An 18,043-nucleotide genomic window follows, 5' to 3' on the forward strand; every position below is an offset into this window, starting at 1 on the left:
CTCCCACAATACAAAATAGAACATTTACGAATACGAAAACGAACATTTTACTGTTAAAGTAGAACATTACCAAAATTCACTAACGAAAACGAACATTTTAGTGTTGAATTGGAACATTACAAGAATTCGTTTACAAAAACGAATATTAATCTATATTGAAGTGGAATGTTACCAGAATTCAACTATGACAATGAACATTCTATTGTTGAAGTGGAACATTACTACAATTCAATTACTTAAATAGAATATTTGCTTAAATATATAACATATTTTCAAGAAAAATAGAACATATTTTGCTGAAAAATAGAACATATTTTGCTGTAAAATAAGCTTAAAAGAATATTTTTTAAAATAGAACATCTGCTTATCGAAAATAGAACAACTTTCAAGAAAAATAGAACATAATTTTCTGCTAAAAGATAAGGTTAAAATGAACATTTGTTGAAATAGAATATTTTCTTACTGAAAGTAGAACCAATTTTACGAAAACTAGAACATAATTTTCTGCTAAAAGATAAGATTAAGACGAACATTTGTTGTAATAGAACATTTTCTTACTGAAAATAGAATAATTTTTATGAAAAATAGAACACATATTTTAGCTGAATACATGATTAAAACGAACAATTGTTGACATAGAACATTTTCTTACTGAAAATAGAATATATTTTTTTGCTGAAAATATGATTAAAACGAACATTTGTTGAAATAGAACATTTACTCATCGGAAATGGAACGAATTTACTGGTTACATGGTGGGCACCGTGCTCCTGGGAGCACAATAGAATTTTCGAAACCATGCAACACTAATATTCAGTTTTATTTTTTGTTTAAAAAAACAACGTAAGTATTTTTCAAAAATAATTATTTTTTTATTCAAACAAATCAAAATTTTATTTTACCTTAATTCACATATAAAAACATAATCATGATTTATATTACTCCCTCCATTTCATTCTAATTGTTACATTTTGCCATTTTACACTATTCACAAATTGCACATTGACCCTCGTTTGTGATTTATACGTAAATAAAAACATAGTCATATGGGATCTTGTTAGATTCGTCTTAGTATGTATTTTATTAATATGTACTTTTTATAATTTTTACAAATACAAAACTAGAGATATAGTGATATACTCCCTCTGATTTTTTATATCGTTCTCACTTGGAATCTTGACACTATTCATACTCAGAGAGAATCTTCTCACTTTTTTTTCAATTTATAAGAAAAAATATACTCATGCAGGGTCTTATTTGGTTCGTCTCAATTAGTACATTATTAATATTCAATCGTTATAATTTTTTACTAATATATAATGAAAGATATTTAAATTCAAAGATGTGCACCGGGAAATGTGCACAGAAAAGTAAGAAAGTTAAAATAAAAAACAGAGGGAGTATATCGTCAAAGTTTTGCATTAATATGCGTGAAAAGTATAAGTGTAACCATTAAAATGAAACAGAGGCGAGTATTATAAAACAGGAGTAGTACCATTAATTCCCCATCAATTGTGTAAAGTCTTTTAAACGAATTGGCTGGACCGGAACGAAGTCGTAGCGACAGGGTACCAGTAAAGACCGTAAGGTGAGGGGCTTGCTCGCCGTACAAGAAAACTCGGACAAAACAAATACTTCCGTAACTTCTACTGTTCAAACCCAAAACCAAAACCAAAAAACCACCTTCTCTTCTTTCTTTCTTTCTCAAATCTCAACCCTGCAATCTAGCCTACCCTCGCATTTTCGCATATTCCTTTCTCTCTCTTTCAGTTTCCAAATCTCAACCAATCTTTCTTTTCAATTATCAAATCACATTCATTCCATATTCAATCTTTCACTGTTTTTTCCAGATTCTTTCTCGCCAATTTTGATCTCCGTCTTTAATTCCTCTGATTCAGTTTACTGGTAAGAATTTTGCTTATTTCTTAACCCTAGCATTTCTTTTAACATGAATTTCACTTTCTCAATCGATTCATTTCGTGATTGTAACTGTGATCTGGTTATGTGTTTGATTTAAGTGTTTTATTCTTTCTAAATTAGTTGATAAATCTTGCAGGAATACAATTGATAGTTAATTAGGTTGATTTCGTGTCCGAAATGACGATCCCTGACATTGAGCATGCAAATTCAATGGAGAATGGAGTAGATTACTCACCGCAAGACCAGAAACGTATCATACAGGAGTTGAATGATCAAGCTGAGTCTAATATTAAAGAAGGGAACTTATACTATGTTGTCTCAAGCCGGTAATTTATTTCCCCTTAATTGATTTTTATTATTTGTTGGCATTGTTGATTGGATTGAGTTGTTGTTTCTTGGGGATTTTATGATGGTTGCTTGGTTATTGTAGTGTGATAATCATGTGCAATTTTGTTTATATGGAACACTGTGTTTTTGATTTGTAGATTCAGCAGTTTCTTGATCACTTTTGTCAGTTTGTTGGAATTCGGATAGTTAATGGTTTTGGGTAAAGGAGGCATTTCTTTGAGATCTGAATGTGATTATGCAGTCAGGGTATGCGGACTCGGAATTATCTTGTGTAATTGTTGGAGTGGAGCATTAAGGTCACTTCTTTTTATGTTTCTTGTGTTTACACTAATTATAAGAAGCAATTAGAGTTTAGGGGGTTGGATAGGGGCACATTGCCTTCTATAGATTAAGATGGGCCTTCACTAGTTTTGGGAGTAATCAGAGTTTCAAGCTTGAGGATCGGGCTTAATATGTTATGGTCCTTTCCCCACCTTTCAACCAGAGATTTTGAGTTTCAAGAATTCTCAGTCCAAATTTCTATGTTTAAAAGCTATACTTGTTGTAAAGCAGTAGGAGGTCGACCCTAAATGGATGAATTTACATTAGAAGATCGCGGTCATCTGCTGTAACTGAACTCCATAGCCTATACCGTATTTTATGTTTACTCTCCCTTATGCCCTTCTTCATCCCATGGTCAAACTGATCCTCTCATAAGAGCAATGTTACGGTCGGGCCAATCTGTTGATGAACCAAATAGCAACATAATGTATCTTTCTGAGTTACAGCCAGGTGAAGGCTAGTAGCTGTTACACTGTCAAGTTAACTCAATTAAGTTTCTCTCTTTGGAAATCGAAAGAAAGGGAATAGTGCATTCAATTTTTGGTTTTTTGCTTCAATGTAAGAGTTGAGGCTCTATTGCCTTTGCCCCTTAGGTTACACTTTTTCATGAGTAATAGATTAGTACCCAAATCTACCCTTATTGTCAAAAATCTGGTTGTCGTTAAATAGAAGATTGATCAACTGTTTCAACAGATGTTGAAGGATCGTAATTGATGAAATTCCATAATTTTGAATCGCATAGCATGATTCCACATATTCTTCAGAAGAAGGTATATTCATTATGGAGAAGAATTTTCATTGACATTTATGAATGGGTCCTTGACCCTGCTAATCTTTTCCCTAACATATTGGATATGGTTGTTCGAATTTGATTACTAGTGCATATTCAGTAGCCAGTCTAGATCATCTTGAAGAAGGGGTTGACTCAAAGATGCGGCATTGGGAAATGATTGTTGACTTAACATTTAGGTTTTGGCATACTGTAAGCGCCATACATATGAGAGGTTCTATTAAAAATTCCGTTACAAACCAAAGTGTACGAGTATGACTCAAGAAATATCAGTTGAACACTTCTTTTTTCTGTTTGCTTTGCTTTCTCCTTTGGTTTAGAAGCCATCTAGGTCTGTGTACTTTTAGTATAGGAAGTGACTACTACGCTGATGTGATTATGGATTACCAACAAAATGCCTCCAAAAGCACCTTGCAATGATTTTTTCTGTATGAGCTAAAATGCAACCAGCTTTAGTCATCTACAGTGTCTGATTCTGTGAAGTTTACAAACTCATTGTCAACGTTGGTTAGCTAAGCTTCGTGGTTCTTTTGCTATTAACTGTGACCTTCTTTTAAAGAGCTTATCTAAATCTACCCTCTCGTACTTTCTCTCCACATTTTGTTCTTACAAGAATAATTCTACCCATGGGATAGAATTATATAGGAGAGCATATAAGAAAACCATCATAGATGCTTCTTTCCTAATTGAGCGCCATCTCAATGTAGAACTGATATCTGCTGGCATTGTTTCCTAACCGTTGCTTTGCTTAGATGGCATTTGAGAGGCTATGATATTTGTCGTTTTGCCTAAAATTGTGGTAAATTTGACATATATGACCCCAATCTTCACCCATCTTTTCAAAATAAGACCGACTTTTGATTATTTTGGGGGACCTTCTCAAAATAATATGAATTGTTAAATCTTCCTATATATCATGAATTAAAATCCTCCCCACTATCGTGCATCACTTGTGTGTCACTTTATTTTATTGGTTGGTAATATCACTAATACTATGGTCCACCAAGTATTAATCTAAAATATAAAAAATGTTATAATCAGTCAATGAGAATAAGTTGCACAACAAATGGCATGCAAAATGTGAGACAAAATATTTGAATTCATATGTGTCATAGACTCTATATGGATAAGCGAAGGCAATAATAGTTATACTTCGAACTTTTGATTATCTTGAGAAGGCTCCCAAAAGTTGAGATTATTTCTAAATAATCAAAAGTTGGTAGTCTCTTGAGAAGTTGGGTGAAAGTTAGTATTATTCATGTCAATATTTCTTAAAATCATTTTGTTCCCCTTTTTCTTTCTGTTTTGTTCTAACGGGTATGATTTCGTTATATTTCAACTTTTTTTCACTCGTTAAAAATGGATAAGTAATGAAATTTGATGAACATGTTGATTAATATATAGATCAAGATCCTCTAAAAAAAAAATAGATCAAGATGTTTGTAGTTTTTTCTAATATGTTACCTTTTTACATTTCCTGTTCTCCAGATGGTTTACAGGCTGGCAGAGATATACGGGGGAAGATGGTGACTGTGAAATGAATGGTTGTACACCAGATTTACCTAATGGATTTGGCCGACCAGGGCCTATCGACAACTCAGACTTAACTTCAAATGTAAATGGTGGTGATGTTGATAATGTAGAGCTTATTAGAACATTGGAGGAAGGGCAAGATTATGTATTAGTTCCTGAAGAAGTCTGGAAGAAGCTATTGGAATGGTGAGAGCTCTTTTGTTCTGTTTTGTCTCAATACGTTTTCTCTCAATCATTTCTTGCTAGACTATGCTAGATGCTTTTCTTTTGGTGATTATGTTGGTATCAAGAATCACTTTTTTTTTTCTTTGTACATTGCGGCAATATTAGGTAACAAGGTTGCACCTTATATGTAGAATCTGACTTGCGATGTAGACTATGCCCACGCTTAGTTTTATTCCTCATAGATGTATTTCAATTGAATATCAACTTTGATAATATATTTATCCTTTCCAAGTGGCTGACTTAGTAGAGCATTTACTAAGCTCTCGCTATATTTGAATTGTTGAAATTTGCCATCATGATTCCAATTCTGAAAATGAAATTTATAAACCATTCTCGATTGACATGCTGTTCTTGTAAAATGCGGAGAGACTTTTTAGGGCAGATCTGCTTTGGTCCAGAACTTGAAGGTGATTAGCTTTGAGGAGGGGTATAGGTGGAAATTGATTTTACTATGCATAGTTCATCAGCGAGTTATTGCAAGTTCTCAAAGTGTTTTGTTGCTGCGGGTTTATTGGTGGATTCCTAGGCTTTTTAATACGTTGCCACCTTGTATGTCCGTACTCTATAGTTCTCAAGAAATAGCGTTCTATATAATGGGGAAGGTGGAAAAGCTTTCTATGTGTTGATGTTACAGATAAGCTGGCTGCTGAGCTTTTGAAGGGGTAAGCGGAAAAGCTGTATGCTTGAGTTTGAGCCACTGAACCACTTATAGGGGTAGAAGACAGATGAGAATCCTTGATGAAGAGATGAGGATTTAGTTACTGGAGTTCTGGTGGAGTTTATGAAAATTTTTCTTTGATTATCGCTATACCTTTCTGGATTTCTGAAAATCCTGCCCATTCAAATCCATTGCCTGTTCTAGATATGCATATTGGTCAGACTTCTGGCTTTTTCTCAATGCGTGATGTGAGTGAAACAAATGACCGAAAGCTGAAATGGTAATAGATCACTATAGGTATGAGACTAAAATGCAGACAACTTGCTAATACGTACTAACTTTGTGGGAAGAATGTATTTCCAGACTTCAGTAAGATGGATAATAGATTCTGAATTGATTCTTTCTGTTAGGAGTACATGTTTTTGTGATTGTACTAGCATTAGGTCTTCACTTCGCAATAGGAACCTTGCTTGTTATCTGACTTTTCCCGAATTAATTTCTCTGATTATGTCTTTTATCTCTGCATTTTGTATTCTCTCTAGATTTTAAATGCTTGAGTTTGTAATGTCTCCAATGCATTAAGAGTGACTCTGAGTGTTGTGGTGCTAATTTTGGCCTAATATCTTGATAACCTTTAATTTATGGTTAATATATATAGGTACAATGGAGGACCTTCACTGCCGAGGAAGCTGATTTCTCAGGGCGCATTTAACAAAAAGTTCAATGTTGAAGTATATCCTCTGTCTCTTAAGCTAAGAGATTCGAGGGACGATAGCCAATCAGACTTAAGGTTAAGTAAGAAGGTATGGAAAGCTAGATACATCTCCTCCCCAGTCCATATCATGTTTGATGTAATTTTCTTCTTAGTCTCACATTATAGGATTTGTTAATATTGAAGCTGTAATTGACCATTGTTCTTGATACGTGCTATTCTTCTGATTCATTAAACAGCTGACTATTGAATATTTTAAAAGAGTCGAAGCTATTACTTGATTATGTTGCTTGCATCCGAGTCTCGTGAAGTTCCGTTATTTTTCTATATGCCCTGATGTTGTTTATGACTATTTCTTATTGTTTTTAATAGAGGAGAGCTGCTGCTAATTGTTTCTGTTTCTTCAGCTGTTTCTGTGGTGACTGTATTGTGCAGTCTTTTGTCCTTTTGTTCTGTTTTCTTTTCTGCATTTTGATATGTTCTAATTTTCTACAGAAAAAGGAACTATTAGCTAGTTATTTGGTTAAATGATCTTTTTACTGCTTTACTGGACTATGCCATTATGTTAGAAGATTAGCTGTTTGAATTACATGACTTCGTTAAATTAACTTAGGTACCATGTACCAATAACCGAGGACCCTGTTTCACTTTGAAAATGATGGTATTTCTGAATTGCGACCGTTGGACTCTCACATTCTAGAATGTTGTTAAGTCTTATGGTGGGTGAGTACAGAAATTAGTATGGAGAACTTTCTATGTAAGTTAGTCAAGATTGTGTCTTTTCGAACTGGATGTCAAGCTTTTAGGAAGGGAGTATTATGAGTTGTTCCTTGTCTCTGCACAATTATTTAGTGGATGCTCTTTATGCTGTGCTGTATGTGTTGTTCTTGGTGCTTGCTTATTGGATAAGTTCTGATTATGAAAGTTGATGATCATGGTCAGGCTTCTGTACTCGAGCTCTATGAGAAAGTGTGTGCTCTCAAAGGATTGTCACAAGATAAGGTGTGTGGATAGCTATGATTTTTCTATGGTCACAAGTTTTCCTTCTGCTGCCGGATTAATCATTATTTTGGGTTCTCATTAATCTGAACAGGTCCAGATATGGGATTACTTCAATGAGGAGAAGCAATCTATATTAGTTCCTTCTGACAAGACGTTAGAGGATGTGAATCTGCAAATGGACCAATATGTTAGTACTTTGTTGTGCCTCCTTTTTTATTCTTTTTCTGTCTGCCCTACTGTTAAATTTGCATGTCGTGTGTGATTATTGGAGCTGTTGATGTTTAGATGCATAACTTGTGTCAGATAACTCGATATTCTGGGGTTGCTCTGCTGAACTTGGATAGACATTTTCCCCCCTGGATTTTTATTGAAGCATTGTGATTTGGGATGATTTATCCAAAAACGTGTGCAAAGATTTTTAGCATTTTTATTGAAAGTATAATGAAGAAACAATTTTACTTCGCGGCTGGCGCTATAGTTAACCCTAATTTACTTTGAGAATCTAATTGTAATTCATCAAAATTCTAAAACAATGGCACTTTTTGTCTTGTAATTTGCTTGTTCTAATAAATAGATATTAATTAAAAGATTTCATCACCATTTTTATAATTGGCTACAACAAAACATATTATTACTTAGGTGCACTGAGTTGCACAACTTTTGGCGGGTGCGGTTCACAACATAACCTAGCTACGTAACATAAATCTTGTTTGAGGTTGGAGATTCTGCCTGTGCCTTAGAATCTTTTATTACTTCCTCCGTTTCTTTTTACTTGCAATGGTTTGACTTTTACACTATTCACCAACTCTACTTAGTTTATGTTTGGTGATTTATAGTTAAGGAAAAACATATTCATGTGGGATCTTGTTAGATTGTCTGAATGTATATTTTTCGAATATATACTTTTTATAATTTTTATTTATCGGTAATTAAACTTATTGATGGTTGAAATTATGCATTGGCAAGCGTGAAAGTCAAACTGTTGCAAGTAAAAGAAACAGAGGAAGTATTTTATTATGTTTTTCTTTTGTCCTTTTCTTCCCTCCCTACTTAAAACCTCGCTTGCCTTCTTCTCTCTCCCTTATTTTTCTCTACAGAACTTGAATCCCTAATTGAATTAAGCCCGATTGGAATTCCCTCATAATCAGAAGCAGTATGGAGTTCTAGTTCTGTAAAGAAAAATAGAGAGAGAAGAAGGTATGTGGGGTTTTAGGTAGGGAGGGAAAAAAAAGAAAAAAAAACATAATAGAAATTCTAAGGCTTAGGCAGAATCTCTGACCTCCAACGAACTTTATGTTACGCGTTGCACCTTAGTTATAAGGTTATGCTGTGGACTGCACCCGCCAAAAGTTATGCTGCCAAGTGCATCTAAGTAATAGTTTGTGCTGTTCTAGCCAATTTTGCCTTTTATTTCTCCTTTTATGGTTTTCCACTTCAGTTCTAATGTGTCTATGACCTTACTCCACGGATGTGGTCATGCTTCCCTCTTCAGGGAATTTCATCTATAAGTGACACTTTAATTTGTGCTGAGTTGCACTGGTTTTCTTGATGTCTGTGCACTTGTGCTGACTCTATTTCTTTCGTCTTGTAGATTCTCATGGAGGCACAAACTGTTGGGAAGGTATCATCTGGCTCTGGGGGTAATTTAGCTGGAAATGAACTAGCTTTGGTGCCAATGGAACCCACAAGGTCTGGTGTGACTATTGCTGGTGGCCCAGCCTCTTCAAATGGCTACTCAACGAGATACAATTCTGGTTTGTATCCAGGATTGAGTTCTAGCTCGAGTATGCAGAATGGTGGTCATGAGAGCATTGGTAGTCTGAGGAAAAAGGAAAAGGGCGGTTTAGCAGGGTTACAGAATCTTGGAAACACTTGCTTTATGAATAGCGCTCTTCAGTGTTTGGTGCATACTGCACCTCTTGTTGAGTACTTTTTACAAGACTATTCTGATGAGATAAACAAGCAAAACCCATTGGGAATGCATGTATGCACTGTGTATTTTCTTCGTTTTGCATATTTGAGTCTTTATGTAGAGTAAATTGAAGCTTCAGATATTTAGCATGTGCTTTGTGATACTCTTAATATGTAGGGTGAGCTTGCCATGTCATTTGGTGATCTATTGAGGGAAATGTGGTCTTCTGGCCGGACAACAATCACGCCGCGTCATTTTAAGGGGAAACTTGCTCGCTTTGCTCCCCAATTCAGTGGGTATAATCAGCATGATTCTCAGGTCATTACTTGTTTTGCTGTTCATTTATTTGTATATATATTGATTGTGTGTTGATTGAATGAAAATATATAGTTTTAGTGTAGGACTACTGCATGCATATTTTTCAATTTCGTTGTGCTTCTATGCGACACAGGAATTACTGTGCACTCTACAATGGGTACATCTATAGACAATCCATATTCCGTAAATGTGAAGATTTTTTTCCCTTTATATCGTCTATTATGTGATATGAAATGAGGTTGAATCCTGCTGCAATTTGCACGTGCCTGTAGAGGAACTTAGCGTTCAGTAACTATAATACGAATTGTATGACGAGTAATAATGATGATTTTGGTAGTGAGTTGTTAATGCTGATCTGGAATCTGAAATTGGTGAACAGGACTTGTTATTGCCTGTTGTTTTTAAATACAGTATAAGTTTCACCAATATAATTAGTATCAATTGAGTATATGGTCTCCTTGATGGAGATCCTTCTCAATTGTGTATGTTCTCAGAGTCTTAACGATTTTGCCCTGTTCCTTTCTTTTCCCTTTTTTTATTCTTTTCTTCCTGGCACATAGTTAAAGGAACGATAGGAAGTTGTTGGTTGAGGTCCCACTTTCTGTAACAAGGGGAGAGACAAAGATTTAAATAGTAAAAGTAGCATAAAAAGAGAGACCCCAAAATGGAAAGTTGGAAGGATAGAAAGGGACAGCGATTATAATTTTTGAAATTTTTGTTTATTATTTAAGAAGTGTTGTACCACAAGTCCATACTCCATGTGGCAACCTTCCTCATGCATTGGGCTCTCTCCATGTCATTTTCTTAACACCTTTAGAAAAATTAACTACAAAGACTCAGACATCTGACCAATGCTTTGCATGGTACCACGGTAATACGGTAGTGTCTTATCCACTTTTGCTATAGAATTGAATCCTTGACTTATCACAATTATCATAATTATTCATTAAATATTGCTTAAGACAATAAAAGATCAATCATACTTCTTACCCTCTTTTCATAAATAACTCCTGCTCCTATTTAACATCGAATATGAGACTAAAAATATCAGTTATCAATATATCACTGAAGTACATTTCTATGCATATTATATTGCAAAATGTGACTTGGAGCATCACCCAGGCCAAAATGTAGTTTGTGATTAACTCTAGTGAGCTTTGATCACCAAAAAACAGCTGTTACCTATTATTTTGACACGAAGGTAGTATTGTTTCTCTCCTTTTTAGTGATAAATACCCTTGTCAGCTGTCTTTGTCTCGTTCACCTGCTAATATTACTCTTTTCTTTATTGAGACTATTGCTGATGCACATCTAATTGTCAATATTGGCATCTGATCAAAGTGCTTTTGTTTGGTATGCTATATTTGCACTCCTGTAATAACATAATTCTATCTTATCATGTGTTATTTGTTCGTCATGCTATGTTTCCACTCTAATTAGTCTTTTATTGAAGTAATTAATTTCCTATACTGTCCAAGCTTTTAAAATCCATCATAAGTCGCTGAAAGATGAGCTGTATATCAATTAGGAACTGCTTGCCTTCTTGTTGGATGGATTGCATGAAGATTTGAACCGTGTTAAGCAAAAACCTTACATTGAGATGAAGGATTCAGATGGCCGACCAGACGAGGAATATGCAGAAGAATGTTGGAAAAATCACATGGCGCGGAATGATTCAATTATCGTCGATACTTGCCAGGTTGGTATAATCCTCTTTGTTTTTATTTTCTACATCGGCTTGTTACTTTAGTCCCCGTTAAACTGATCTCGATTCTCTCTCTCTCTCTCTCTTTCTTGGGTGGGAGAGAGAGGGGGGTGGGGGAGGGAAGGGGGTCTTGTTTTTGTTGAGGGATGTGCTGTGGCAGTGTCATGTTTTCAGATTCCCAATCTATTTATACTTGTGGTCAGTATGCTTGAGCGCAAATGCGGAAGTAAAGCCACCTGAGAATGTTGGTACTAGATATTTTTCTATTGCTGTAAGTAATGATTCTCATGCTTAGGTGACAAAGGGAAAATCCATTAGTCCACCTTTTGAGCTTAGGTATTACGTAAGGGTATCATACTATCATCAAGTAACTGAAACCTACTATTAATCATCGCTGTTAATGGTTGTGCCTTAGAGTGAATAAAAAGTTTCTCTTCTTTGGCTATCTGTATTTGATGAAACTTCACAAGGATCTTGGCAATTGCTTTTCCACATTGAAGATTATACTGGATTGTTATAGACCGAATTTGTAGGACTTGGAGTTCACTTTAGCTTATCATGTATATCCTTCCTTTTCTTTTCTAGAGTTTGTGAGCCTTCGACTGGGGCGAAAATAATGTTTTTTGAGGTACGTAGACTTTGGCATCATAGGAAACTGAACGTGGATTCTTTTTATGTTCTGTGGGTTTCAAAGCTTTCAGGGTCCTCCTAATGCTCTTGGGGTTGAAGTTTCTAGGGTCCCTGCTAATGTTTTTGGGGTTGTAAAGTCACCGTAGTTGCTGCTGATGTTCTTGGTGTTGTGAAGTTTTCGTGGATGAAGCTGATGTTTATGGGGTTGAGATGTTTTTGAGTTTGCTGCTGATGTTCTTGGGATTAAAAAGTTCTCGGTGTTCGTTTTTATGTTTTTGGGGAGGAAAAGTTTTAGGGGTACTTTGCTGTCTTCATGGGGTATAAAAGTTTTCGGGGTCCTAATGTCCTTTGAGTTGTTAAATCTTTGTGGTCCTTTCTCATATTCTGGGGTTATATAAGTTGTTTGGGTTCCTTGCTATGTTATGGAGTTAATGTTTTTGGGGATTCTTAGGTTGTTGGGGTTGCGAAGTTTTCGTGGTCCCTGCTGACAATCTCGGGGTCAAAAAAGTTTTCGGGGTTCGTTATGTTTTTGGGGAGAATTTTTTTTTTGGGGGGAGGGGGGGATCTACTTTGTTATGTTCTTGTGGCTAACAAGTTTTTGGAATCCTTCTAATGTTCTTGGGGTTGACGAGTTTTCGGGGTCCTTCTAATGTTGGGGTTCGTTGTCGTACTTATTCATCCAATGTCCAATAATAAGTTTGTAGTTGATGTGAGTGTAAAGTGGTAGGACTGTGTAGTCATAAAAGGAATGGGGCAATTTTGTAAGGTTATCCATACAAGGAACTTGGTGTTATCCGTTAGGGACAGAGGGATCACATATAATAAGATCGAGTTGGTACACAAAAACATCCGCCACATGACAGCTCTTCTCATGCACTAGATTCTCTCTGTATCACTCACTTATCACATATCAAAAGAAATCTAAATATGGAGAACCGAACTTGTACTTAATGATCTGCTAGCTAAAGGCTTATCCATTTTTGCTAGGGTAGAGAGTTAGAGAATATTCAAGATCAAACTCACTCCTTACTGCCTTCTCACAAATAACATATGTCCCCCTCCTTTTACCATAAAACATTGTTTTTGGTGTCATCTACAGTGGAAAGGGGTGCCAAGCATCTGATGAGAGTTTGAAGTTTGGAGATACAAAGCATATTGTAGTGTATAGGGAAAAGTAGTCTTACCAAGGTTATTCAGTCTTGGTGTAAATATTAATCCCCAACTAATGGCGGGGGTCAATATGACTCCAATGTAAATATGAGCATTTAATATTTTTGGGCCACTACACTAAATTACTATTTTTAAGTATACTCCCTCCGTTTTTTTTTAATTGCTACATTTTCCTTAAATGGTTGTTTCTTTTAATTGCTACATTTTCCTTATTTGGGTACTTGGCCCACTATAAAGTAATACTTATTATTTGTTTCTCTATTGTCACCCGAAAGTACCTCCAAAAAGCTTGAAAGTGACGTTGCCTAAATTGTTGTGCATACAACAATGTAGCAAAAAAAAAAAAAAAACGGAGGGAGTATCATATAATAACCTATTATAAGGGACATCACATGGGCCAAAAACTAGGTGCCTACTAAATTGTGAAGCGCTCACTCATGTAATTATGGCCATTAGGATCTCAATGTAAGGGGTTTTTTCGCAGACGCAAAATACTTTTTCCAGTGCTAAATTAAATTTAAGTGATGACTTGTGTATGTATGAGAAGATGGGTATTTTATTTTGCCTTGTGGCCCATGATATGAGTTTTCACACCATAAGTGGCCAGACAATATTTTAGGAGAATGTGATATTGTTAAACTGTGCCACCTATCATTTTGCTCTGCAGAGGTTGTACAAGAAACAATTCGCTTTTAATGCTCAACTACTCTCATGCAGTAATATGCATCTCTGAATGCACGAGAAAGGGAGTAATTTCTGTCATCCTGTTGTGGTACTTGAGCTTGCTGGTCAAACCTGTGTTATTGGCTTGTGGCCAATTTCTTTGCCTTGACATATTGATATCTAGCGTGTAAATGGTGCTTGCATTAGAACTTGATGTGCCTGATAGCCATGCGTTGATTACAAATTGTCATTTTAGATGCAATTCGATGGTCGCTTATTTTTTTTGGTGGTGATCAAATGAACAGGGCCAGTACAAGTCTACGTTGGTTTGTCCAGTTTGCAACAAGATATCAATTACATTTGATCCTTTTATGTACTTGAGTTTACCCCTGCCTTCAACAGCCAGTAGGACAATGACGGTAACTGTGCTATATGGTAATGGAAATGGGCTTCCAATGCCATATACTGTGACAGTTTCTAAACATGGATGCTGTAGAGATCTAATCCAGGCACTGGGAACTGCATGCTGTCTAAGAGATGATGAGAGCCTTCTTCTTGCTGAGGTAGATATGCTGTATTGAGTTGCCTGCTTTCATAGTGCTATGTAGCATATCTATGTCCTTTTTGGGCCGTGGCTAAATTGTTCCCTTCAATTTTCAGGTTTATGATCACAAAATTTACCGATACTTGGAATCTGCTCTCGAGTCATTGTCTTCCATCAAGGACGATGAACACATTGTAGCTTATCGAGTTCCTAAAAAACAAGTTGGGCTAAAGAGACTGGAGATAGTTCATCAATCCCCAGAAAAGTAAGTGACACTGCTATATGTAGGTTTTAAAAAATCCTGTCCCCCCCCCCCTGCCCCAAAAGTTAAATCATGTGTTGGGTCTACCAGAAGTTTTGCTGCCTGTTTATATATCCTGACTGCAGTTTGCAAATTTATGTGCTGTGCAAGACTGCAAGTACATGATTCATGGCTCATAGTTGCTTTTTATGACAGGAAGCTTTTTGGATCGCCACTTGTAACCTATATGCAAGAAAGGCCGCAAACTGTTGCTGATGTTTGTATTTCCATTGCGAGCATCCTTTCCCCTTTGAGGAAGGCCAATGTTTCTTTGAGTAGGAATCACACAGAGAAGGAAAATGGATCTGCTTCAGGAGTCTATGATGAAGCAGATAACGGGCTCGTAGACAGCACTGCAGGATGCAAGAATGACAGCGATTTTCCTTTTCAGCTTGCTGTAACTGAGGAGAAATTATTTAGTGTCAAACAATTTGATGATGATTATGTGAAAAGTAGTCCGTCCTTGAGGGTTACTATCAATTGGACGGATACTGAGCACGACCTTTACGATATTAGCTATCTGGAGAATCTTCCTGAGGTGTGCAAATCTGGTTTTACTGCAAAGAAAACTCGCCAAGAAGCTGTATCTCTATTCTCATGCCTGGACACATTTTTGAAAGAGGAGCCTCTTGGGCCTGATGATATGTGGTAGGAAACCGTGTTTAAATTTAAATAAGAGACGCTCTCTACTTGGCTGTACTCAACTTGTTCAAAATCAGTGTTTTATTATGTATCTACATTTGAATGCAGGTATTGCCCAAATTGCAAGGAACACAGACAGGCCTCTAAGAAGCTAGATCTTTGGAGACTGCCAGAAATACTTGTTATTCATCTGAAACGGTTCTCATATAGCAGATATTTTAAAAACAAGCTAGATACCTTTGTGAGCTTCCCTATCCAGAACTTTGATATGGGCAAATATGCAAAGAACAAGGATGCATCTGATGTACCTGACATGTACGAGTTGTTTGCGATAAGCAATCATTATGGTGGGCTTGGTGGGGGACACTATTCTGCGTACGCAAAGGTCAGAGTTCCATCTCAAACCTTTTCCTCTGTCGGATTAGTTTGTGTCTTGTTGGTATCTTTGGTGTTTATTTGATGCATATATTTTTTATTGCAAGTTATAGACTTGGGTTAAATATGCAAGAAAGAATTCCCAGGTCAGATATGGCAAGGGTTTCTACAACTTCTCTTATCCATTTTTCAGTCATTGTTTTTTAAAAATCCGATAGAAATCTCAATACTCGTTCATAAACAATCTGTGGTCTCATTGGCAATTTGAGAAGTACGGAATTTGATTGATTTTTCCTTCTGTAAATTTGATCGTTCCACACTATCGTGGCTGCCCCCTTGTGGAGAAGTCCAGAGCTTTCAGCTTTCCCCTTCCATCCTAGAGGTTTGGAGGGGGGTGTAGAGATCTCGGTTCTTATGCAATAAATAGAACAACACTGGCAGATCACGTTTTATGGCCGATAGTCATCTTGGTTCCTACTCTTCCTGCTTAACATTTATTCCTTCCATCTAAACATATTTCTAATTGAATTGTTGGAAGTCGGAACCCAATATAGTTGAAGATTTAGCTTAATTTTATTCATCCCTCAACCTTTCTCTCTGCTTTATTTCAAGAGATCATACTTCCTGGTGACTATTCTACTTATTTGATCACTTCTTTTGGAATGTCTATTTGGTTTCTTGCTGTCCCACTGTGTTTGTATCTTTGTGCACTTTTATATTTTGGGATCAATGTACTCTTTAGTTCAGAATGCATGTGTTGACCCACTCTCTCTCTTCGCTATACAAACATACTGTTGTGGAATGTAAACTTGGACAGACATAATGGGACCGAGGTGATATGTACGACTATTTTTTGGACTAGTAACTTATGTTTAGCATTTTCTACTGATCATTTCCTCCCAGTGCCACCACCCAGACATCCGTTTGAATGGCAGTTGGTAGGGAGCATTTGCTTGATGAGTCTTGTGTTGCTGAACTCTCTCTGTCACTCTTGACTCTGTTTATTCTTCCATACCCACATCAGACGAGCATCTCGCTCCTTAAAATGTTCTTGATATTTTGGTATGATCTGTGCAAATTGACACAAAATATGCTAAACATTGATCTATACGTGTCTCGCGTTTTTCAAGACATTGTGGAACACAAGCTAAAAAGATGTAGAGTGCTTATGGTTGGTTTCATTTAGAAATCTTATGGACTTTATGTTGTCAACTTGTGCAGTTGATTGATGAGGACAGATGGTATCACTTCGATGACAGTCAAGTTTCTACTGTGAATGAGTCAGAAATCAAGACGTCGGCTGCATATGTCTTGTTCTATCGCAGGGCGAAAGTCGACGCAAAATCTGAAGCCAACGGATCATCTTGGGATCAGAATCATTCTTAAAGGCATTAGATGGATCTTGTCAGCATGGATTATTGGTTGAGAATATTGGGAGGTAGGTCGTCATTTGTTCCAGTATTTGCTCATTTGTTCAGCAAAATTTTGAAGTGAGCAGCTAGATCATAGATTCTTGGTATTAATTCATGTAGGCCTTGTGTATAGGTCTGTGGCCAATACCAGTAGTGTTTTAACCATATTAGGAAACATTATAAAAACCTTTCCCATATCTGTAGTGGGTTATCTAGATATTCAATGGATATTGCCTTGATGTGTAACTATTATTCCTTATCGCTCTTCACGATATAATTTTCTTAAATTGATGTCTGTTTAGTGTTTTGCATATACATCAGGTGGGGCTAACGCTTAGCGTAGCAAATTTTGGGTTATAATGAGCGAACTTGATTTTGTATCTTGTAACTAAATCATATTTATATTATTTCTTAAGGCTTCTGCCGACTATTACTACCAAATGTCGTATCATACAATTGTTGATTACGCACTATTGACCAAAGAACAGCGAAATGTGGGTGATCTACAACTTGCAAGTGTACATTATTTCCTTTGCCTTTTGGACTATGGTTGTTTGGAGTTTGGGTATATGCGTCTTTTCATGGCTTTTTAATCACCAAATAATTTGGTGTATATCGGTAAGAGATACACTAAATACCAAACTGTCTGGTGGTGGAACAGTGAAGTACAAATAGTTTGGTGTGTAGCTTTCTTTGTTACCTAACAGTTTGGTGTATATGTAAGGAATTCACTAAGTCGTACCGCAGTGAACTACAAATTGCTAGTAATTCCATTGCCTTTTGGGTCTTGACGATGGTTGTTGGGAATAAGGGTATATGAGATTTTCTCAAAGCCGTGATCACCACCAAACGGTTTGGTGTT

The 18,043-nt window shown here is 36.3% G+C and overlaps 1 protein-coding gene across 1 annotated transcript; it reads left to right on the top strand.

Annotated features, from left to right (window-relative positions):
• Positions 1 to 1,596: 1,596 nt before the first annotated feature.
• LOC104892643 (ubiquitin carboxyl-terminal hydrolase 10) lies at positions 1,597 to 17,614 on the top strand. Its single transcript, XM_010678627.4, has 14 exons — positions 1,597 to 1,905; positions 2,057 to 2,246; positions 4,868 to 5,098; positions 6,454 to 6,598; positions 7,450 to 7,509; positions 7,601 to 7,696; positions 9,101 to 9,493; positions 9,599 to 9,739; positions 11,268 to 11,438; positions 14,213 to 14,470; positions 14,568 to 14,716; positions 14,909 to 15,400; positions 15,503 to 15,779; positions 16,991 to 17,614. Exons 2-14 carry the CDS (start codon positions 2,098 to 2,100, stop codon positions 17,153 to 17,155), a joined length of 2,727 nt encoding a protein of 908 aa, XP_010676929.2. The 5' UTR covers positions 1,597 to 1,905; positions 2,057 to 2,097; the 3' UTR covers positions 17,156 to 17,614.
• Positions 17,615 to 18,043: the final 429 nt, after the last annotated feature.

The sequence above is a fragment of the Beta vulgaris genome, chromosome 5 (genome assembly GCF_026745355.1).
Source record: "Beta vulgaris subsp. vulgaris cultivar EL10 chromosome 5, EL10.2, whole genome shotgun sequence".
Lineage (NCBI taxonomy): Eukaryota > Viridiplantae > Streptophyta > Magnoliopsida > Caryophyllales > Amaranthaceae > Beta > Beta vulgaris.